Consider the following 23,836-nt stretch of genomic DNA (forward strand, 5'->3'; position numbering starts at 1 on the left):
ATGTGGATATTACGTGCAAAATGTCTTACAAACAGATTTAGCTTAAAGAAATAATAAATTAGAACGCCATGCCTCACGTGTCAGTTTTGCTGCTTGAAGAGCAAAAATGTAGTAAGAGACAAACCTTTTCCCTTTCATCATTTTGTGGTGATTGTCAGCGGGAAAATTTTTTGTATGGGATTGATATTACATATAAAGTTTGTTCCAAATCACTAAATGTTCTCATTCTCAAATACTGGATGAATAAAGCCTGAGTATTCGCGCGTCGTAGGATACATATATTTTTCACCACCATCTCTTTGATAGGCAGGTGGTTTTCACCCCAAAAGCGATTCTTTCCAGATGTCAGTGAAACATGTACCAAGTTTGGATGAAATAGGTTCAAATGGCTCTGAGCACTATGGGACTTAACATCTATGGTCATCAGTCCCCTAGAACTTAGAACTACTTAAACCTAACTAACCTAAGGACATCACACAACACCCAGTCATCACGAGGCATAGAAAATCCCTGACCCCGCCGGGAATCGAACCCGGGAACCCGGGCGCGGGAAGCGAGAACGCTACCGCACGACCACGAGCTGCGGACGATGAAATAGGTCCAATGGTTTAGAAGCAGATGTGGAACATACGAATACATACAATACACACCTACCTTTTTATAATGTGTATGGATTTGTATAGTGCAGTCATACTTTCATAACTGTATTGTAGTGCAACACGTTAATCATCCATTGAGAATATTTCGAAACGTAATATGCGATTAAGTGAACCTCTATGCTGCCACCCCTTGCGTTTCCCTTTTGTTCCAGATCATCTACGTGGTGAGAAACGTCAAGGACGTCATCGTGTCCTACTACCACCACCACAATCTCTACAGTGACGTCACGATGACGTTAGAAGAGTTTGGCGAGTACTTCATCGAGAACATACGTAAGGAAATCTGTTGCACGGAATCTTTAGTTGTATATGAACGCTTGGAGTCGTAATTAGCTCTTCAGAAGTAATTTGGCCCTGGTGGTCAAACCTGAGAACTACAGTCGAGCGTTGCTTCCGACATACAGCCAGCCAACACAGAGGTCCACATGAGAGAACACGGACATGGTCTTACAGTCCATGAACTCGTGCGGGCAGCACAGCAGTATACATAACTGACAGAATAGATTTCTTAATCCGCTACCACAGAAACACTGTAAAGTGCACAGCAGCTCGAGATTTTTACCATATATTACTACAATCCGAAAAATGTTCCTATCAGAGCAAAAAAAAAAAAAAAAATCCGAATATGTTAATACTTATTTAAGAGACTGACTGAAAAGTAGGGTACAAGCTGCCTGATCCTACCTTCTTTAGCATCTTTAAAAATTTCTCGAAAATTTTGGAATGCGAACATATTCGCGCTTTTTTTAACGTGCAACTCACCTCAACTTCCACAGCTCCCCATCTTTACAGCCACCAGTCCACCGCCGTAATCTGCTCATACTCTTCCACTCTCATTTGCTATTTCTCTCTCACTCATTCAGCCCAACTCATCCTCACTATCTCTTTGTGTCTCTCTGTGATTGTCTCTTGCATTACAGCCACAGACCCCTTCGTTCTGTTCTACTACTACAGTCTCCTCTCAGTGTCACTGTCAGTGTCTACCTCTTGCTCTCTCTTACTGCTACTGTCTCATTACTCCCTCCTACTGCTGCTGTCTCTTCTCACTGTCACTATATCTCCCTTCCTATTGTTTGTTGTTGTGATATACTCTCTCATTATCACTGGCTCTTAACCACTTCCACTTTTTTTTCTCTTTTTTCCTCCACCGCTGGCACTGTCTCCTTCACTCTTTTCCTAGTACTGTTCCGTCGCTGTCAACTACACTACTGACCATTAAAATTGCTACACCAAGAACAAATGCATATGATAAACGGGTATTCATTGGACAAATATATTATACTAGAACTGACATGTGACTACATTTTCACGCAATTTGGGTGCATAGATCCTGAGAAATCAGTACCCAGAACAACCACCTCTGGCCGTAATAACGGCCTTGATACGCTTGGGCATTGAGTCAAACAGAGCTTGGATGGCGTTTACAGGTACAGCTGCCCATGCAGCTTCAACACCATACCACAGTTCATCAAGAGTAGTGACTGGCGTATTATGACGAGCCAGTTGCTCGGCCACCATTGACCAGACGTTTTCAATTGGTGAGAGATCCGGAGAATTTGCTGGCCACGGCAGCAGTCGAACATTTTCTGTATCGAGAAAGGCCCGTACAGGACCTGCAACATGCGATCGTGCATTATCCTGCTGAAATGTAGGGTTTCGCAGGGATCGAATGAAGGGTAGAGCCACGGGTCGTAACACATCTGAAATGTAACGTCCACTGTTCAAAGTGCCGTCAATGCGAACAAGAGGTGACCCAGACGTGTAACCAATGGCACTTCATACCATCACACCTATGGCGATGACGAATACATGCTTCCAATGTGCGTTCACCGCGATGTCGGATGCGACCATCATGGCGCTGTAAACAGAATCTGCAGTCATCGGAAAGAATGACGCTCTGCCATTCGTGCACCCAGGTTCGTCGTTGAGTACACCATCGCAGGCGCTCCTGTCTGTGATGCAGCGCCGAGGGTAACCGCAGCCATGGTCTCCGAGCCGATAGTCCATGATGCTGCAAACGTCGTCGAACTGTTCGTTTAGATGGTTGTTGTCTTGCAAATGTCCCCATCTGTTGACTCAGGGATCGAGACGTGCTTGCACGATCCGCTACAGCCATGCGGGTAAGATGCCTGTCATCTCGACTGCTAGTGATACGAGGCCGTTGGGATCCAGCACGGCGTTCCGTATCACCCTCCTGAACCCACCGATTCCATATTCTGCTAACAGTCATTGGATCTCGACCAACGCGAGCAGCAATGTCGCGATACGATAAACCGCAATCGCGATAGGCTACAATCCGACCTTCATCAAAGTCGGAAACGTGATGGTACGCATTTCTCCTCCTTACACGAGGCTTCACAACAACGTTTCACCAGGCAACGCCGGTCAACTGCTGTTTGTGTATGAGAAATGGGTTGGAAACTTTCCTCTTGTCATCACGTTGTAGGTGTCGCCACCGGCGCCAGCCTTGTGTGAATGCTCTGAAAAGATAATCATTTGCGTATCACAGTATCTTCTTCTTGTCGGTTAAATTTCGCGTCTGTAGCACGTCATCTTCGTGGTGTAGCCATTTTAATGGCCAGTAGTGTATGTTGCACTGCCAGTGCGTCGCTCTCTTTCTCTACACTGTTATTGCCTTTTTCGTTCTTTCTATAATCACTGTCTACTATCTTCCACTATTTATCACTTTTACGTCTCTTTGCTACTGCCACTGTCTTCTTCTCTCTCTACATAGAAAAGTGCGAATATGTTCGCATGCCAAAATGTTTGGGACAATCCTCAAAGATGCTGCTAAAGATAGAATGAGGCAGCTGATACCCCAGTTTTCATTCCGAATCTTTTAAATAAACAAGAATATATTCGCATTTTTTGCGGTCTAATACGAAGTATTTTTCCGCTGGTTCTCTTCTTTTCCCTGCAGCAGCAGGTCATGTGACTCACATTAAAAGAGATGTATTGGTCAGTAAAATTTACTTTTGTGAAACTGAAACAACAAAACAAATTTTACAGCGCAGATCGAATTTTACGCGCAAAAAAAATAAAAAAATTGCATGTGGCTCAGTACTACAACATGGAGTTCTCAGATGATAACGGAGACACTTTACAGCATATTTCTCAGTGCAACGTCACTTTATAAACTGTGTTTTCGCCTCATACCGGTTTTTGCGTACTTATTTTACTTGTATAAATAGGGTAATTTTGAACCTCTCTATCTTGGAAACGGATAAAGGTATGAAGAAAATTTTCAAGATTTTTCGAGATCAGGATATCAGGAATATATTGTAAAAAAGTTGCACCTATTTTCTATTCAAAGCCGTGTGGGAATCCGTTGGCTGGATTTTCATACTAACCCACCCCCCAAAAAAAAAAAAAGTTTTCGATGTGTCTCGATAACGGATAAACATATTTGAAAATGAGATGTTTCTTCTAGATAAATGCGCAGAGAATATACCGTTAAAATTTGAGCAATTTGCTGCCGTTATTTATTATATAGATGTCACCTCATACCGGATTTTACGTGCAGAGTTAGGGTAAATTTGAACCTCTACGTCTTCGAAACCGATAGAGAAAATTTTCAAGATTGCTCGAGGTCTGGATCTTAAGAACATGTCGTAAAAATTTCCGCCATTTGCTGTACATGTCTGTCTTGGAATCGACGGTTGGGTTTTGGTCCGCAGGAAAAAACCCTTTTTTGTGAGGTTTTCCGAGGAACCACCCATGAAGTAATGGTGCCTCCACAAGTCCAGTCAAGCCCACTGTAGATAACATTAAACACAAAAAGAACCAACAGATTTGGTTTATTTGCCTAAGCAGGAGGAAATGTGTAATATTCATACTTTCACCCTGTACTATAGGATAGTGACGCTAAGACGATCCTTCTGTTGGGTATACAAATGGTCCCAAGCCCAAAAGCTATCCAAAAGCTCAACCCTACCTTTTCATCAAGAATAGAATCCGTTGTATGAGCGCCAGAAAATCCCGTTTTTATCCCCGGAGTTTTGGAACCTTTTAGGTAAGCTCACTGTCGCACACAACCCATTACTTCTCATACGTCTACGTCTAGACTTTCTACATCTACATCTACATCTATATCCATACTCCGCAAGCCACCTGACGGTGTGTGGCGGAGGGTACCTTAAGTACCTCTATCAGTTCTATTCCAGTCTCGTATTGTTCGTGGAAAGGATTGTCGGTATGCTTCTGTGTGGGCTCTAATCTCTCTGATTTTATCCTCATGGTCTCTTCACGAGATATACGTAGGAGGGAGCAATATACTGCTTGACTCTTCGGTGAAGGTATGTTCTCGAAACTTCAACAAAAACCCGTATCGAGCTACTGAGCGTCTCTCCTGCAGAGTATTCCACTGCAGTTTATCTATCATCTCCGTAACGCTTTCGCGATTACTAAATGATCCTGTAACGAAGCGCGCTGCTCTCCGTTGGATCTTCTCTATCTCTTCTATCAACCCTATCTCTTACGGATCCCACACTGCTGAACAGTATTCAAGCAGCGGGCGAACAAGCGTACTGTAACCTACTTCCTTTGTTTTCGGATTGCATTTCCTTAGGATTCTTCTAATGAATCTCAGTCTGGCATCTGCTTTACCCACAATCAACTTTATATGATCATTCCATTTTAAACCACTCCTAATGCGTACTCCCAGATAATTTATGGAATTAACTGCTTCCAGTTGCTGACCTGCTATTTTGTAGCTAAATGATAAGGGATCTATCTTTCTAGGTATTCGCAGCACATTACACTTATCTACATTCAGATTCAACTGCCATTCCCTGCACCATGTGTCAATTCGCTGCAGATCCTCCTGCATTTCAGTACAATTTTCCATTGTTACAACCTCTCGATACACCACAGCATCATCCGCAAAAAGCCTCAGTGAACTTCCGATGTCACCCACAAGGTCATTTATGTATATTGTGAATAGCAACGGTCCTATGACACTCCCCTGCGGCACACCTCTTACTTCGGAAGACTTCTCTCCATTGAGAATGACATGCTGCGTTCTGTTATCTAGGAACTCTCCAATCCAATCACACAATTCGTCTGATAGTCCATATGCTCTTACTTTGTTCATTAAACGACTGTGGGGAACTGTATCGAAAGCCTTGCGGAAGTCAAGAAACAGGGCATCTACCAGGGAACCCGTGTCTGTGGCCCTCTGAGTCTCGTGGACGAATAGCGCGAGCTGGGTTTCACACGACCGTCTTTTTCGAAACCCGTGCTGATTCCTACAGAGTAGATTTCTAGTCTCCAGAAAAGTCATTATACTCGAACATAATACGTGTTCCAAAATTCTACAATTGATCGACGTTAGAGATATAGGTCTATAGTTCTGCACATCTGTTCGACGTCCCTTCTTGAAAACGGGGATGACCTGTACCCTTTACCAATCCTTTGGAACGCTACGCTCTTCTAGAGAAGCACGGTACACCACTGCAAGAAGGGGGGCAAGTTCCTACGCGTACTCTGTGTAAAATCGAACTGGTATCCCATCAGGTCCAGCGGCCTTTCCTCTTTTGAGCGATTTTAATTGTTTCTCTATCCCTCTGTCGTCTATTTCGATATCTACCATTTTTTTATCTGCGTGACAATCTAGAGAAGGAACTACAGTGCAGTCTTCCTCTGTGAAACAGTTTTGGAAAAAGACATTTAGTATTTCGGCCTTTAGTCTGTCATCCTCTGTTTCAGTTTCATTTTGGTCACAGAGTGTCTGGACAATTTTTTTTTTTTTTTTTTTTTTTTGATCCACATACCGCTTTGACATAAGACCAAAATTTCTTAGGATTTTCTGCCAAGTCAAGACATAGAACTTTACTTTCGAATTCACTGAACGCCTCTCGCATAGCCCTCCTCACGCTACATTCCGCTTCGCGTAATTTTTGTTTGTGTGCAAGGCTTTGGCTATGTTTATGTTTGCTGTGAAGCTCCCTTTGCTTCCGCAGCAGCTTTCTAAGTCGGTTGTTGTACCATGGTGGCTCTTTCCCATCTCTTACGATCTTGCTTGGCACATACTCGTCCATATTGTACTACTATTAGAGTTTCTTCCCAGTCAATTCATATACAGAGCTCAAGAAGAATGACTCCTTAAATGATGACAATGATGATGATGGTGATGATTAAATATGTACGGCCGTATGTCTCTTGAATCAGATTTTCACTCTGCAGCGAAGTGTGCGCTGATATGAAACTTCCTGGCAGATTAAAACTGCGTGCCGGACCGAGACTCGAACTCGAGAGTTCGAGTGTCGGTCCGGCACACAGTTTTAATCTTCCAGGAAGTTTCATTTGTCTCTTATTCACCCCCAGGAGGTAATCTGCGTACCCCATCTGTCTGCATCTACAATTTGAAACGAGACTCGTCCGACCAGGCAACATATTTCCAGTCTTCAACAGTCTAATGTCGGTGTTGATGGGCCCAGGCACGGGGTAAGCCGGCCGGTGTGGCCGAGCGGCTCTAGGCGCTACAGTCTGGAACCGCGCGACCGCCACGGTCGCAGGTTCGAATCCTGCCTCGGGCATGGATGTATATGATGTCCCTAGGTTAGTTAGGTTTAAGTTGTTCTAACTTCTAGGGGACTGATGACCTCAGAAGTTAAGTCCCATAGTGCTCAGAGCCATTTTGAACCAAGGGGTAAAGCTCCATATCGTACCATCATCAAGGGTACACGAGTGGGCCTTCGGCTCCGAAAGCCCATATCGATGGTTCGCGGGCTGACACTTCTTGATGACCCAGAATTGAAATCTGCAGCAATTTGCAGAAGAGTTGCACTTCTGTCATGTTGAACTCTTCAGTCGTCGTTGGTCCCATTGCTGCAGGATCTTTTCCTGACCGCAGCGATGTCGGAGATTTGATGTTTTGCCGGATTCCTGATATTCACTGTACACTCGTGAAATGGTCGTACGGAAAGTTCCCACTTCATCGCTATCTCTGAGATAGTGTGTCCCATTCCTCGTGCCCCGACTATAGTAGCTTGTTCAAACTCACTTCAATCTTGCTAACCTATTGCTAACCTACCATTGTAGCAGCAGTAACCGATCTAACGACTGCGCCAGACACCTGCTGTCCTATATACACTACTGGCCATTAAAATTGCTACACGAAGAAGAAATGCGGATGATAAACGGGCATTCATTGGACAAATATATTATACTAGAACTGACATTTGATTACATTTTCACACAATTTGGGTGCATAGATTCTGAGAAATCAGTACCCAGAACAACCACCTCTGGCCGTAATAACGGCCTTGATACGCCTGGCCATGGAGTCAAACACAGCTTGGATGGCGTGTACAGGTCCAACTGCCCGTGCAGCTTCGACACGATACCACAGTTCATTAAGAGCAGTGACTGGCGTATTGTGCCGAGCCAGTTGCTCGGCAACCGTTGACCAGACGTTTTCAGTTGGTGAGATATCTGGAGAATGTGCTGGCCACGGCAGCAGTCGAACATTTTCTGTACCCACAAAGGCCCGTACAGGACCTGCAACATGCGGTCGTGGATTATCCTGCTGAAATGTAGAGTTTCGCACGGATCGAATAAAGGGTAGAGCCACGGGTCGTAACACATCTGAAATGTAACGTCCACTGTTCAAAGTGCCGTCAATGAGAGCAAGAGGTGACCGAGACGTGTAACCAATGTCACCCCATACCATCACGCCGGGTGTTACGCCAGTATGGCGATGACGAATACACGCGTCCAATGTGCGTTCACCGCGGTGTCGCCAAACACGGATGCAACCATCGTGATGCTGTTAGCAGAACCTGGAGTCACCCGAAAAAAATGACATTTTGCCATTCGTGCACCCAGGTTCATCGTTGAGAACACCATCGCAGGCGCTCCTGTCTGTGATGCAGCCCCAAGGGTAACCGCAGCCATGGTCTCCGAGCTGATAGTCCATGCTGCTGCAAACGTCGTCGAACTGTTCATACAGATGGTTGTTTTCTTGTAAACGTCCCCATCTGTTGACTCAAAGATCGAGACGTGCTTGCACGACCCGTTACAACCATGCGAATAAGATGCCTGTCATTTCGACTGCTAGCGATACGACGCCGTTGGGATCCAGCACGGCGTTCCGTATTACCCTCCTGAACCCACCGATTCCATATTCTGCTAACAGTCATTGGATCTCGACAAACGCGAGCAGCAGTGTCGCGATACGATAAACCGAAATCGCGATAGGCTACAATCCGACCTTTATCAAAGTCGGAAACGTGATGGTACGCATTTCTCCTCCTTACACGAGGCATCACAACAACGTTTCACCAGGCAACGCCGGTCAACTGCTGTTTGTGTATGAGACATCGGTTGGAAACTTTCCTGATGTCAGTCGCCAGCGGCACCAACCTTGTGTGAATGCTCTGAAAAGCTAATCGTTTGCATGTCACAGCATTTTCTTCCTGTCGGTTAAATTTCGCGACTGTAGCACGTCATGTTCGTGGTGTAGCAATTTTAATGGCCAGTAGTGTAGGTGGTGCCGACAGCAGCACCATATTCTGCCTGTTCACATAGCTCTGCATTTGAATACGCGTGCGAATACCAGTATCTTTGGCGCTTCAGTGCAGATAGCATAAAAAGAAACATGGTTACAAGAGGCATATACCGCACCATAAATTAAACTTCAATCGTTTATCAATGCAGCTACAGAAAGGACAAGCAAGTTGCTACATGAACATCGCAGGATCAACACAGTGAAATGTAGATTGCCCGAAGCTATTTGTATAATAAGAATATAATAATTCCAATACCAAGGAAGGCAGGTGTTGACAGATGTGAAAATTACCGAACTATCAGTTTAATATGTCACAGCTGCAAAATACTAACACCCAGCTGCAAAATACTAACGCGAATTCTTTGCAGACGAATGGAAAAACTGGTAGAAGCCGACCTCGGGGAAGATCAGTTTGGATTCCGTAGAAATGTTGCAACACGTGACGCAATACTGACCTTACACCTTATCTTAGAAGAAAGATTAAGGAAAGGCAAACCTACGTTTCCAGCATTTGTAGACTTAGAGAAACCTTTTGACAATGTTGACTGGAATACTCTCTTTCAAATTCTAAAGGTGGCAGGGATAAAATACAGGGAGCGAAAGGCTATTAACAATTTGTACAAAAACCAGATGGCAGTTATAAGAGTCGAGGGGCATGAAAGGGAAGCAGTGGTTGGGAAGGGAGTGAGACAGGGTTGTAGCGTCTCCCCGATGTTATTCAATCTGTATATTGAGCAAGCAGTAAAGGAAACAAAAGAAAAATTCGGAGTAGGTATCAAGATCCATGGAGAAGAAATGAAAACTTTGAGGTTAGCCGATGACATTGTAATTCTGTCGGAGACAGCAAAGGACTTGGAAGAGCTATTGAACGGAATGGACAGTGTCTTGAAAGGAGGATATAAGATGAACATCAACAAAAGCAAAACGAGGATAATGGAATGTAGTCGAATTAAGTCGGGTGATGCTGAGGGAATTACATTAGGAAATGAGACACTTAAAGTAGTAAAGGAGTTTTGTTATTTGGGGACCAAAATAACTGATGATGGTCGAAGTAGAGAGGATATAAAATGTAGACTGGCAATGGCAAGGAAAGCTTTTCTGAAGAAGAAGAGTTTGTTAATATCGAGTATTGATTTAAGTGTCAGGAAGTCGTTTCTGAAAGTATTTGTATGGAGTGTAGCCATGTATGGAAGTGAAACATGGACGATAAATAGTTTGGACAAGAAGAGAATAGAAGCTTTCGATATAAGGTGCTACAGAAGAATGTTGAAGATTAGATGGGTAGATCACGTAACTAATGAGGAGGTATTGAATAGAATAGGGGAGAAGAGGAGTTTGTGGCCCAACTTGACAAGAAGAAGGGACCGGTTGGTAGGGCATGTTCTGAGGCATCAAGGGATCACAAATTTAGCATTGGAGGGCAGCGTGGAGGGTAAAAATCGTAGAGGGAGACCAAGAGATGAATACACTAAGCAGATTCAGAAGGATGTAGGTTGAAGTAAGAACTGGGAGATGAAGAAGCTTGCACAGGATAGAGTGCCACGGAGAGCTGCATCAAACCAATCTCAAGACTAAAGACCACAACAACAACAACAAGAATATTCCAATGCGCTCTCTTCGAGTCAACGCTTTAAATATCTAGGTAGCCAAATTAGAGGCGACAATAGCCTGACAAGAGAAATTGCAGCTCGTAAAAACAATTCTGCCTCAGTTTTCGGCAAACAGAATCACCGAGTATGGAAAACACATGATCTCAGACTACAAACTAAAATTGCGGTTTTCAAAGCAATAATATTACCAACTTAACTCAACGCCTCGGAAACCTGGTTTTATTATAAAGCTGACATTAGGAGACTAGACACATTTCATCTTCGCTGTCTGAGATCAATTATCCGCATGGAATGGGAAGACCGTGTTCGAAACACGGAGATTTTGCTTCGCGCGAAACTGCCTGGCACTGAAGCTCTCTAAAAGAAACAGCAACTGAGATGAAGTGGCCATATCATACGCATGGACAACAGTAGACTTCTCAAAGCGGTGTTCTACTCAGGGCTCTCGTGTGGAAAGCGGCGGCAAAGTGGCCAACAACTGCGATATAAAGACACCATCAAACGCCACCTCACAGCCTGTGGCATTCCAAGCAAACTAGAAAACTACTGCAGATATACGTCTGGGACATGTTTTATTAGATTCATCAGACCTATAACAACAAAATGAATGGAAACTGTGCTTTACTGTAACCTGGTACAGTTTTGCGAGAGGTTCATATCAGCGCAGTTGTTAAATTTCAGGCAAAATCTTTTATAAGCCGTAACTCCGTAACTACGCATTTGCAGACCTATGTTTATATGAACTTTTTTTCTTTAGTTTTACTTGTAGAATAACATATTAAAATATTGCATGTCTTCGTGAATCACCCTCTATGTATGTTTTCTGTTGTATCAGACATGTCCGAAAGATCAGGTCCCATACGTTTATTGAAATTTCAGAATGTCTGACATTATCCAAAATAAGTTGCATCGCAATATTTTTGATGCTCATTGTGGGTTTTAGCCAAACAAAAATTCCACCTCCACCACTAAGCCTCTATAACGCAGCTGATTTTCCATTTCACACCCAGTGAACAATTTTTAACCTGTAAACAAAAATCTCACTGTAACGATAACTTATCCTGTTTACACCAAGGCAACGACATAGGATGATTTGTACCAGTCTCTTGTTTGCGTTGTGACGACCGACACATATTTTGCATGTAATTTAATAAGATCATGCAACAATGTGCCTTATTTTATAGTGTGATCCTCTACTTTCAGCCATGTACTGCCCTTTCTGGAGTCACGTCCTCGACTTCTGGAACATCAGAAATGAGCCGAATGTCCTGTTCTACAGCTATGAAGACATGAAGTCGGTATGTATATATTGCGAAGCACATATAAACTCTAAGACAAAACCGAGGGAGGTGACACAGTGGTTAGCACACTGGACTCGCACTCGGGAGGACGACGGTTCAATCCCGCGTCCGGCCATCCTGATTTAGGTTTTCCGTGATTTCCCTAAATCGCTTCAGGCAAATGCCGGAATGGTTCCTTTGAAAGGGCATGGCCAGATTCCTTCCCCGTCCTTCCCTAATCCGATGAGACCGATGACCTCGCTGTATGGTCTCCTCCCCCAAACAACCCAACCCAACCTCTAAGACAAAAAAACCGTACATCATGAAGGAATTGTCCGAACTGGTCAGAAATCGGTAGGTGTGATGCACATGGACAGTCGTTATCTCAAGTATCCGAGCGACCTGAATTGTATTTCGCCTGATTTGCATACAACCCTCATAACGCAGCTGTCTATCAGGTCCTCTAATCGCTCCTCGGTACAGTGGTTTGACTATTGAAAATGGTTCCAACAAATCACCACTAGAAAACACTGCTCTGTATCGCAATAACTCAAGATGTAAAGTAATACCACGATGCGACAAATGTCAGGGAACACCTTATCACAGATAAGACTGTCCTTAAGGCTTGTAAGCTCACATTTATTACAATAAATGACATACCTGAAATGTTACTGCTCTCATCATTACGTCAGATAAGTAATGCACGTAATAAGTTCGTCCTATTCATGATTTCCTCATCGAAGTAACATACCGTACTTATTATTTAACACACGATGACATTAAAAATTTAAGTTAGTCACGAGTTGCTAGTTGAGAATATGTATGAACTTCAAATGACACGACGAACCGTCTCCTTCTGCATATGAATTCAAACCCATGTCATGCAGACTAAGCAATGACTGACGGAAACTAAGAGTCATTCCTGACTAGGAATACAGAGAGTGATATACCTCAATTTAGACAGTATCAGTTAGGAAATATCATCTTTAAATTACGTAACGTAAACATTTTTAACGGACGCGAATTCCTACTCAGCATCTATTGTCCCTGTTAACGAACTACGAGAGATGTTAAATATTGCTTCTTCACAAGTAACTTACTTGAAATGCCGTGAGGTGAACCTTTGTGTTGGGCAGGGATCGAACCCAGAACCTAATCGGATTGTTGTCGAAGCACAATCAACTGTGACATACCAGATTTTCTCGGCAGTAGCTAGATGTTTTAACTGAAAAGACGAGACGAAATATTAATTTTTTCCTTCCCAGAACTCCAACCAAGCCCTATCGCTGTTATATTCTAGAGAAAACGAACGCTGAATGTGGGTTTGTTACACCAGCAGCGACATATGAGCATGTTTGAACTAGAAATAATATGACGAAGAGTTCAGTGCTGACTGGTAATCGAACCACACAAATATCGTTGTTGACTACACACAAATATACGTCAGCTACCTAATTTTTCTCCACCAGCAGCACGTAATAACATCCTTGAACTTACAGTGATCTCGCAAATAGTTCTGTGTCTCACTGGGAGTCAAAAACGTCAGATATCGTTAGTGTTGACAACGAATGAAAATACATTAAAAATCAAAATTATTGTCCACCAGAAGATAGATGCTCTCATGCTAGAGCTTGATAATACATAATGAAAACTTTAGTGCCGGGCCAGGATTCGAACCCATTCACGCGCAATATGTGGAGATGTTGAGGAATCTGCAGATTTGAACAAACAACAAATTGTAGTCGAGCTGTATTGTCACGAAGGGATCAAATTCCGCGTTAAGGGTGGTCTGAGTTGCATTCCCCGTTCAGAACCAATTTTATCGACATACAGAAGCTCAAATAAAAGATGGAATAAGTGTCCTGTGACCCTACATAGCGTTTGTTTCGTCACTAGAAATAAATAACTAATATAAGAAAGATTACTGATGATAGAGTTTCTACGTGACGCGACTCCTGACTTGATTGTGGTTCAACCTAACGTCTACTTGGTAGAGAAGGACTATCGTGCTTAACGTGAATTTCAGACTACAGTGCCATCATAACTTCTTCACTTGGCGCAGACAGAAGAGAATAGAATCTGTCTCTCCCTATCAAAAATCATAAGCAGAAGTTGAAATCGAACCCATACCATGAGTATATGAACCTATCAGCAATCCAACACACCACTAAATCCTCTTCTCTGCTGCTCATTTTTCTATTGCAATACTGTTGCGCCACACTGGATGACAATTATGACACACAGGCTCCCTGCTGTGGTTTGCAGCATGTTCAGAACATTCATTTACTTGGTTGACCGAATCGCCATGAACTAGCTGCCTCGGCTATCCAGTGCATGCATTTGACTCTATTTTGTAATCACCGAAATAAAATCACGTAACTGCCACCTACAAAGAACTGAGATCAGTGTTGGAAGCAGAAATTTAAATAGGAAGTGTTCCTTTCCACTTGAGCTACTCTATTGCGCTATCTGTTTGTTGAAAATGTCGTGCAGTGGAAAAGAAAAGCTGTAACTGTCTGTCTCTCAGAAGTCTACATTTGGCCTTGTGCATTATCTCACAACACTGTGGAATGCAGAAGTTCTGGAGGAATTGTTGTTGACTTCTGGAGCAGCTGTAGCTACGGTTCAGTTATTAGTGTAACGGTAAGTGTAGTGCACCGTAGACAAAACGTCGCGAGTTTGAATACATTCACTGCTACATTTTTCAAACGCAATTCTGCTGTCTGCTGAAGTTATCAATCTAATGGAACTTTGAACATAATTCCCTTCACTTCTCAACCCAAAATAGTCGCATGTGGAAAGGGGGCCAATTACTGCGCGTTTTCAGGTTTAATAGACGGCCAGGCAGTAGATGCATCTCGAAGCTTTTGTATTATGTATGGGGAGAGCACAACGTGCCAAAATACGTCAGAAAAGTATTTTCTACATTAGCTGTCGTGTGGTAGTGGCATTTTATTCTTCTTCGAACCTTGTTTGACAGCTTTAACTCAGAACAAGTTTTCTACATGTAATCAATAAACTGCATGTGCAGTGTCAGACTGTTAATAGATAACATCAGAGAATTCGCATATAATGTTGATGATTAATTTCTCTCTCATGTCTACTATTGTTTAAACAACACTGAAAGAAACCCTACGAAAATTGTGCACTGTATTATAAGAAATGAAATAAAACTACCCACGATAACCTTACGACGAAAGTCTGTTTTAATAAAGCTGAGTATCTGTACACAAGCATGCCTCTATCGGACCAAATTAGTAAAATGCTCCTCACTTAGATTTCGACTGGGTCTGTGTTTAATTGGTATGCTGTGTCATACTCAAGAGGTATGCAAATGTAGCATTTCATAAATAAAGTTATGTATTCCTAGAAACCCAAAATTTGCTTGCAACGGAAAGAGGCATTACCTGTTGTGCAGCATTGTAAGTTTTTCACCATTGCACTACGAGCCGAAAGTATTTTCTTGCGTTTTCCTCATCGATGTCTGATCTGACTCCTTGTATCTCTTTCACAGAAGGGATAAAAACGTTGCAGACAGCGTTACTGGAACCGCGAACCAGAACAGGCGCTTTTTTTTCAGGTTACCACAGAGCTAGCGAAAAGGTATATGTGTGGAATTCCTATTACAAGGCCAATAGTTGATATAACTCGTAAATTGCTATTTAAAGGTCAAGATTAGTTGCGATTTCCACGTGCAACGACTTTCCTGGGCTGAAAACCGTAAATTTACTATCTTTTGTTACACCTCAAACGATAATAACTCAGATTATTCAATGGAAATGACAGGAAAAATCAAGCAAACTTTGAGGCTTAATTCCGTGCGCACCGGGAAATAACTCGTCGATCACAGAGTTGCCAAACATACCTCGCCTTGTTGTCAAATCTCAGTTACAGTACCAGGAGGAAGAAGAGGAACCGATGTGTTCCTACAGAGGGCTGGGAAGTGACCATAGCTGGCACGACCTGGAATACGTAATGTGTCTGATTCGCATTTCTGTAACTAGGTTTAGGGATTGGAGCGTAGTTACTAATAATACTCAGAACTGACTACAAACTAAGCATCACAAATCAGTAACTCCCATACTTGTTTTTATATTTCTTTCGTAAGTGTACTCAAAACTAAGAAACTCATTCATGGACGTTTTCGTGCCAGGCCGATAGTCGAGCACAACAAATAAATAAAATTAAAATACAATGTTTGCGTGTGTGTGTGTGTGTGTGTGTGTGTGAGAGAGAGAGAGAGAGAGAGAGAGAGAGGGAGAGCCATAATCCGTAGGTAGTGGTCATCCACTACAGTAGTAGCCCTTGGGCGGCCTGGAAGATGCATGTCTCCTGTCTCTCTCTATCTCCATCATGTCCGAACAACATCGCATCGCTTTGGTTCACTCCGAGACGCCTGGACACTTCCCTTGACCGGCCGCTGTGGCCGAGCGATTCTAGGCGTTTCAGTCCGAAACCGCGATGCTGCTGCGGTCGCAGGTTCGAATCCTGCCTCGGGCATGGATATGTGTGATGTCCTTAGGTTAGTTAGGTTTACATAGTTCTAAGTCTAGGGGACTGATGACCTCAGATGTTAAGTCCCATAGTGGTTAGAGCCACTCGAACCATTTGAAGCCATTGAGGAGTGCGGCAATCTGGACCAACAGTGCCTTCTTGAACTTGTGGATAGCAGGTCACAACGAATACAGGCATCTATCTACATCTACATCTACATGGATACTCTGCAAATCACATTTAAGTGTCTGGCAGAGGGTTCATCAAACCACTTTCACAATTCTCCGTTATTCCAATCTCATACAGCGCGCGGAAAGAATGAACACCTATATCTTTCCGTACGAGATCTCATTTCCCTTATTTTATCGTGGTGATAGTTCCTCCTTATGTGGGTCGGTGTCAACAAAATATTTTCGCATTCGGAGGAGAAAGTTGGTGATTGGAATTTGGTGAAAAGATTCCGTCGCAACCAAAAACGCCTTTCTTTTAATGATGTCCGGCCCAAATCCTGTGTCATTTCTGTGACACTCTCTCCCATATAACAAAACGTGCTGCCTTTATCTGAACTTTATAGATGTACTCCGTCAGTCCTATCTGGTAAGGATCCCACACCGCGCAGCAGTATTCTAAAAGAGGACGGACAAGCGTAGTGTAGGCAATCTCCCTAGTAGGTCTGCTACATTTTCTAAGTGTCCTACCAATAAAAAGCAGTCTTTGGTTAGCCTTCCCCACAACATTTTCTATGTGTTCATTCAAATTTAAGTTGTTCGTTATTGTAATTCCTAGGTATTTAGTTGGATTTACGGCCTTTAGATTTGACTGATTTATCGTGTAACCTAAGTTTAACGGATTCGTTTTAGCACTCGTGTGAATGACTTCACACTTTTCGTTTATTTAGGCTCAATTGCCAATTTTGGCACCATTCAGATATCTTTTCTAAATCGTTTTAAAGTTTGTTTTGATTTTCTGATGACTGCATTAGTCGATAAACGACCGCGTCATCTGCAAACAAACGAAGACAGCAGCTCAGATTGTCTCCCAAATCGTTTATATGGATAAAGAACAGCAAAGTGCCTATAACACTACCTTGGGGAACGCCAGAAATCACTTCTATTTTACTTGATGACTTTCCGTCAATTACTAGGAACTGTGACCTCTCTGACATGAAATCACAAATCCAGTCACATAACTGAGACGATATTCCATAAGCAGGCAATTTCACTACGAGCCGCTTGTGTGGTACCGTGTCGAAAGCCTTCCGGAAATCCAGAAATACGGAATCGATCTGAAATCCCTTATCAATAGCACTCAACACTTCATGTGAATAAAGAGCTAGTTGTGTTTCACAGGAACTATGTTTTCTAAACCCATGTTGACTGTGTGTCAATAGACCGTTTCCTTCGAGATAATTCATAATGTTCGAACACAATATATGATCCAAAATCCTGCCGCATATCGACGTTAACGATATGGGCCTGTAATTTAGTGGATCACACCTACTACCTTTCTTGAATATTGGTGTGACCTGTGCAACTTTCCAGTCTTTGTGTACGGGTCTTTCGTCGAGCGAACGATTGAACATGATTGCTAAGTATGGAGCTAATGTATCAGCATACTCCGAAAGGAACCTAATTGATATACAGTCTGGACCAGAAGACTTGCTTTTATTAAATGATTTAAGTTGCTTCACTACTCCGAGGATATTTACTTCTACGTTACTCATGTTGGCAGCTATTCTGGATTCGAATTCTGGAATATTTACTTCGTCTTCTTTTGTGAAGGCATTTCGGAAGCCTGTGTTTAGTAACTCTCCTTTTTCAGCACTGTCTTCAATAGTATCTCCATTGCTATCGCGCATTGACTGTGTCTTGCCGGTAACATACTTCACATACGACCAGAATCTCTTCGGATTTTCTGCCAGGTTTCGAGACAAAGTTTCGTTGTGGGAACTGTTGAAGTCCGCGCTAAATTTCGAGCTTCTGTAAAAGATCGCCAATCTTGGGGATTTTGTTTCTGTTTAAATTTGGCATGTTTGTTTCCTTGTTTCTGCAACAGTGTTCTAACCCGTTTTGTGTACCAAGGAGGATCAGCTCCCTCGTTTGTTAATTTATTTGGTATAAACCTCTCAATTGCTGCCAATTCTATTTCTTTGAATTTATGCCACATCTGGTCTACACTTATATTATTAATTTGGAATGAGTGGAGATTGTCTCTCAGGAAGGCGTCAAGTGAATTTTTAACTGCTTTTTTGAAGAGGTATATTTTTTGCTTATTTTTAGGGGATTTGGGGATTACAATATTCAATCTCGCTACGACAACCCTGTGTTCACTAATCCCTGAATCGGTTTTGATGCTCGTTATTGACTCAGGATTATTTGTTCCTAAGAGGTCAAGTGTGTTTTCACAACCGTTTACTATTCGGGTGGGCTCATGAACTAACTGCTCGAAATTATTTCAGAGAATGCGTTTAGCACAATTTCGGATGATATTTTACTCGTACCTCCGGAATTTAACATGTATTTTCGTCAACATATCGAGGGTAAATTAAAGTCACCATCAAATGGTTCAAATGGCTCTGAGCACTACGCGACTTAACTTCTGAGGTCATCAGTCGCCTATAACATAGAACTAATTAAACCTAACTAACCTAAGGACATCACACACATCCACGCCCGAGGCAGGATTCGAACCTGCGACCGTAGCGGTTGCTCGGGTCCAGACTGAACCGCCTAGAACCGCACGGCCACTCCGGCCGGCAAAGTCACCACCTACTTTCATCGTATGAGTCGGGTACGTGTTTGAAATCAAACTCAAATTTTCTTTGACCTTTCAGCAACTGTATCATCAGAACTGGGAGGTCGGTAAAAGGATCCAATTATTATTTTATTCCGGTTGCCAACAATGACCTCTGCCCATACTAACTCACAGGAACCATCTACTTCAATTTCGCGACAAGTTAAACTACTTCTGACAGCAACAAACACGCCACCACCAACCGTGTTTAACCTGTTCTTTGGGAACACCGTTAGGTTCCTCGCAAAAATTTCGGCTGAGCTTATATCCGGCTTTAGCCAGCTTTCAGTGCCTATAACGATTTGAGCATCAGTGCTTTCTATTAGCGCTAGGAGCTCTAGTACTTTCCCAACACAGCTACGATAATTCACAACTGTTATACCAATGGTTCCGGTATCTATGTTTTTCCCGTGTTCAGCCTGCACCCTTTGTGACTGAAGCCCTTCTTGTGGTTTCCCGAGTCTCTCTAACATGCGTCGATGCAAGAGGACTTGCTACTGGGTATTAGAGGTGCGGTGTGTACAGCAATCTAGACCACCACCTCTGAAGATCTCACTGTATGGTGGTAAAACATTCAGTGTGTGGTTTTCATGAGCAATAAAAAAGGCGGAAATGATGTTTATGTTGATCTCTATTCCCATTTTCTATACAGGTTCCGGAACTGTCGGAACCGAGGTGATGCAGTACTTTTTTTGATGTGTGTATTTTTCTCCTTTTTCCTTCTTTTTGTTCTTCTCCTTTTCCACTCATATTTTCATTTGTTCTATTGTGGAGATATAGTTTGCACACTTTTGCCTATATTTAGCATCTTTTGTCAGTATCTGTGTCTGGTTCGTGAGGTATACTCTGTAGCCCAGATAGGAGTGCTCATCTTGGTCACTAGTTAGATAATGTTGTCCATGTGTTTTTCTTGCTTGCGGAATAATAGTTTTCGTCTGATTTCGGTGAAATCATTAACAAACCCCAGTGTCAGACACTAAGAGGGAGGCACTGCACATAATAGTGAATTTTACTTTTGAAATTTCGATATACTACGTTCCAGAAAGTGACGAGGAACGTACGTCTTGTAAAATTATCATGACCACACAGAACTTTATGAACTCTCATATTTTCCATGCACTACTCGTGAAAGGAACAGGAAAGGGGAAAAACATAGTTGTGTCCAAAGTACCCTCCTCCATCTACGCTTGAGGAGCGTAGAGGTTGTAGTATCACCAACAGCTGCTCAGAGGTGCTGCATCTTGCAATTATCAGTCGCTTTCAAGGGCGCAAAAAGCATTTCTTGTGGGACGATTTGCTCTCAAGGACAGAGATGTCAACTATGTGAAATACATGTATTTGAAACACAAATACAAAATGCAAAATAGCAAACTTTATATTGTAATTGAAATATTTTTTTTGCAAAAAACGTTTTCTTTTTCATATGAATTACTTAAAATAGAGATATTTTGTATTTGTAGAGTGCGAAATGCTAGTCTTCAATTTTTTTATTTGATACTTCAAAGTTTTCATTCATTTAATGAGCAATTTGTTTAAACAAAAATGGTTCCACGACAGATACAGATGGCGCAATATGCACCGAAGGTGTACCTGTCAAGTGAATATAACCATGACACTAATGATTAGAAAAGGCAATAAGGCTTGAGTAGATATTATATGTCTATCATTATTGTTTGTTTAGTGTAAAATGTACCTAAATCAACCTATAACGCCAAAAGGATTGAATGAAGGAGGGAATGAGGTCGCACGCATTACATTTGGAAGTCTTTAGAGCTATTTATAAGGCCTGATCTCAAAGTAATTCATACAAAAAAGTTTATAGTGCAGCCATGTCAAAATATCAAGCACTTTGGAATCTGTGTTCAAGTTTACCTAAAGCCTATGAAACTTATTTAGGATCACCTGAAAAGTCCTCTTTGTGTACATGTCTAACATGTGGAATTCATACTATAATTCTGTTCAAGATCTACTCACAGTCAAGGATACTTTAAATGAAACTTTAAGGAAACTCTGATAGCAGCTTTTAAAGAAATTGAAATACAATTTATTAACAAATACATAAATAGTTCAAATTCTATTGCTAATGGCATCGGAATAAGGGACTAAGATACCTACTCAGGATGTCTTTTGCCTGAGCTAATGAGAATGGAAAGAATGCTAAGCAGCTTGCAACAGGATAGACCTATACATTGTGATGTGGTTGTAGAAGTTATTAATGGAAGTCTTAATCGGCGTTTTGAGAGATTCTGTAAATTGATGGAACAAAACGCAAAGGATGGCACATTAGCATCTGTAGCTTATTCTTTTTCAAATGAAAATGGGTACCTGAGGCGAGCAGAGTATACTTTAAGGAACTATTTATTTCACAAGTGCAGAAGAAGATGGGAAGAACTTGCAAAAACTTAAAAAGAAAAACGTTTGATCCTTATTATATGTTTGTTGAGGACTCTGAGTCTTCTGTAGACCAGTGATAGTGGCAACACTACAATAGATCTGGAAACAATGCAATATTTAAAAGATAATGAGAATAGTCTAGACACCTTGAAGAGATATCGAACTGTGTTACCAATTTCTGCTCCTGTTGAACCGTTACTTTCGTTTGATGGAATAGTAATAAGGCCACATAAACAGGACTTGAAAACTGAAATATTTGAGCTATTGTTGGTGTTACAATCAGTGAATTAAATGGCATGTTAACTTTTCACTAACTAGAGGTATTTTACTTGAATAAAGGTATCTTTGAAAATGTGTATTTTCCGTTTTGTATTTAAATACTTTTACTTAAAATTATTTTGAATTTACATTTGAAACAGAAAAAAGGATTGGCACCCAATATTGCAGTCTCATAAAGTACATTACACGAATTGCTATCAGTCACAAATTGCTGCTATCAGTCACTCATTGCTGCTATTCCAGTAACGACACTTCTTTGGACACTGACTTTTTTAGTTCCCGCTACTGGTTTTTATTCCATGCCAAACTCTAAACAACTTTGACTTCAGTTATGGATTACACTTTCGTATCGGGGCTCGACAGAAAAAATGTGTACACAGCTGTCAAACAGATGCTTTCTCTTTAACCGTTTGAATTTCAGCAGCCCTTTCACATTTCTTTGCAGGATCTGACGTCTGTGATCCTCAGACTGGGCGCGTTCCTGGGGAAACCAGTGCCAGAGGAACAGCTACCCCGCATGCTGGACCACCTGAGCGTGGAGAAGATGCGCGCCAACCCCAACGCCAACTACCAGCCAATGGTGGAGCACCTGCGCAAGGAGGCCGGGCTGGTGCCGGCCGCCTCTCTAGGGAAGCACTTCATCCGCTGTGGCATCCTGGGCGGAGGCCTCACTGGCTTCTCCGACGATATGCTCCAGAAGATCGACGACTGGACAGAGCAGTGCCTGCAGGACTCGGACTATACCGGCCCCAGCTGAGGGCGCCCCTTTCTATCCCACACCTGTAAAATACTAATAAATACGTTTCACTCACCTTTACAGTGTCCTGAGTGTTTCATTTGAAAGACTTTTGGGGGTGGAGGGGAGAACCCTCTACTTTTGTGTTTGACCTATGTTATTCTGGTTTGACTATGGCGAATGAGGGGATGGAAATCTGGCATTTGCCTTATGGCCAGGAGAAATCTCTGTTAATATCATGGCTGCGACTGACTGAGCACTGAAGGAATTTTGTGCCTTTTCTATAAAAGCACATACTGTCTCATTTGATGTTGACTAGACATTTGGTTTCGAGCTGAAGCTAGCATATCATCATCAGCATACCGACGAGTGCTTTGATCTTATCTTCCAGTTCTATGCCAAGCACCTTGTCGTCTTCTGTTCTATTGCCTGCTGTGTACCTGGCCACACATGGCCACTTCTGCCTCTGGTCCGAGACCCGGGACGAGTGGGTAATCTTTCCCCAGCTGCTCCTCCACCAGACAATAGGCACTGAGCAGTGTAAGTACTCCACTGCTTTGTCAACAGTACAGCCACTGCCTTCATGAACTCAAGGTCTTAGCATTGCTTTGATGGCGTCACACTTTCAGTGGGCAGTGAGGAGGGAGATTCATATGCAGATGGAACTCAAAGTCGATTCATGTTATTGAATTACCTGATACAAAATATAAAATTAACCAAACTCAACGGTTTAGCATTCCCAGTGTTTTGAAATGCTGATGAATGATTAAACATTGGAAATTAACAACATAAACATGCTATGAAAGACATTACAAAAAAATAGTTCAAATGGCTCTGAGCGCTATGGGGCTTAACTGCTGAGGTCATCAGTCCCCTAGAACTTAGAACTACTTAAACCTAACTAATCTAAGGACATCACACACATCCATGCCCGAGGCAGGATTCGAACCTGCGACCGTAGCAGTCGCGCGGTTCCAGACTGTAGCGCCTAGAACCGCTCGGTCACTCCGGCCGACAAAGACATTACAACCCGTGGTCTGTTTGTCGTATGTAGAATACAAGTATATTATTTTAGCACACTA

At 42.4% G+C, this 23,836-nt stretch overlaps 1 protein-coding gene across 1 annotated transcript in view; it reads left to right on the top strand.

Annotated features, from left to right (window-relative positions):
• LOC124550632 (sulfotransferase 1 family member D1-like) overlaps positions 1-22,841 on the top strand; it is a 69,529-nt gene extending 46,688 nt beyond the window's left edge. The window contains exons 5-7 of the mRNA XM_047125355.1: positions 812-932; positions 11,982-12,076; positions 22,464-22,841. Coding sequence (XP_046981311.1) covers positions 812-932; positions 11,982-12,076; positions 22,464-22,775 — 528 coding nt within the window. The 3' untranslated portion in view covers positions 22,776-22,841. The remainder of the gene's footprint in view (positions 1-811; positions 933-11,981; positions 12,077-22,463) is intronic.
• The last annotated feature ends 995 nt before the right edge of the window (positions 22,842-23,836 follow it).

Source organism: Schistocerca americana, chromosome 9, assembly GCF_021461395.2.
Source record: "Schistocerca americana isolate TAMUIC-IGC-003095 chromosome 9, iqSchAmer2.1, whole genome shotgun sequence".
Classification (NCBI taxonomy): domain Eukaryota; kingdom Metazoa; phylum Arthropoda; class Insecta; order Orthoptera; family Acrididae; genus Schistocerca; species Schistocerca americana.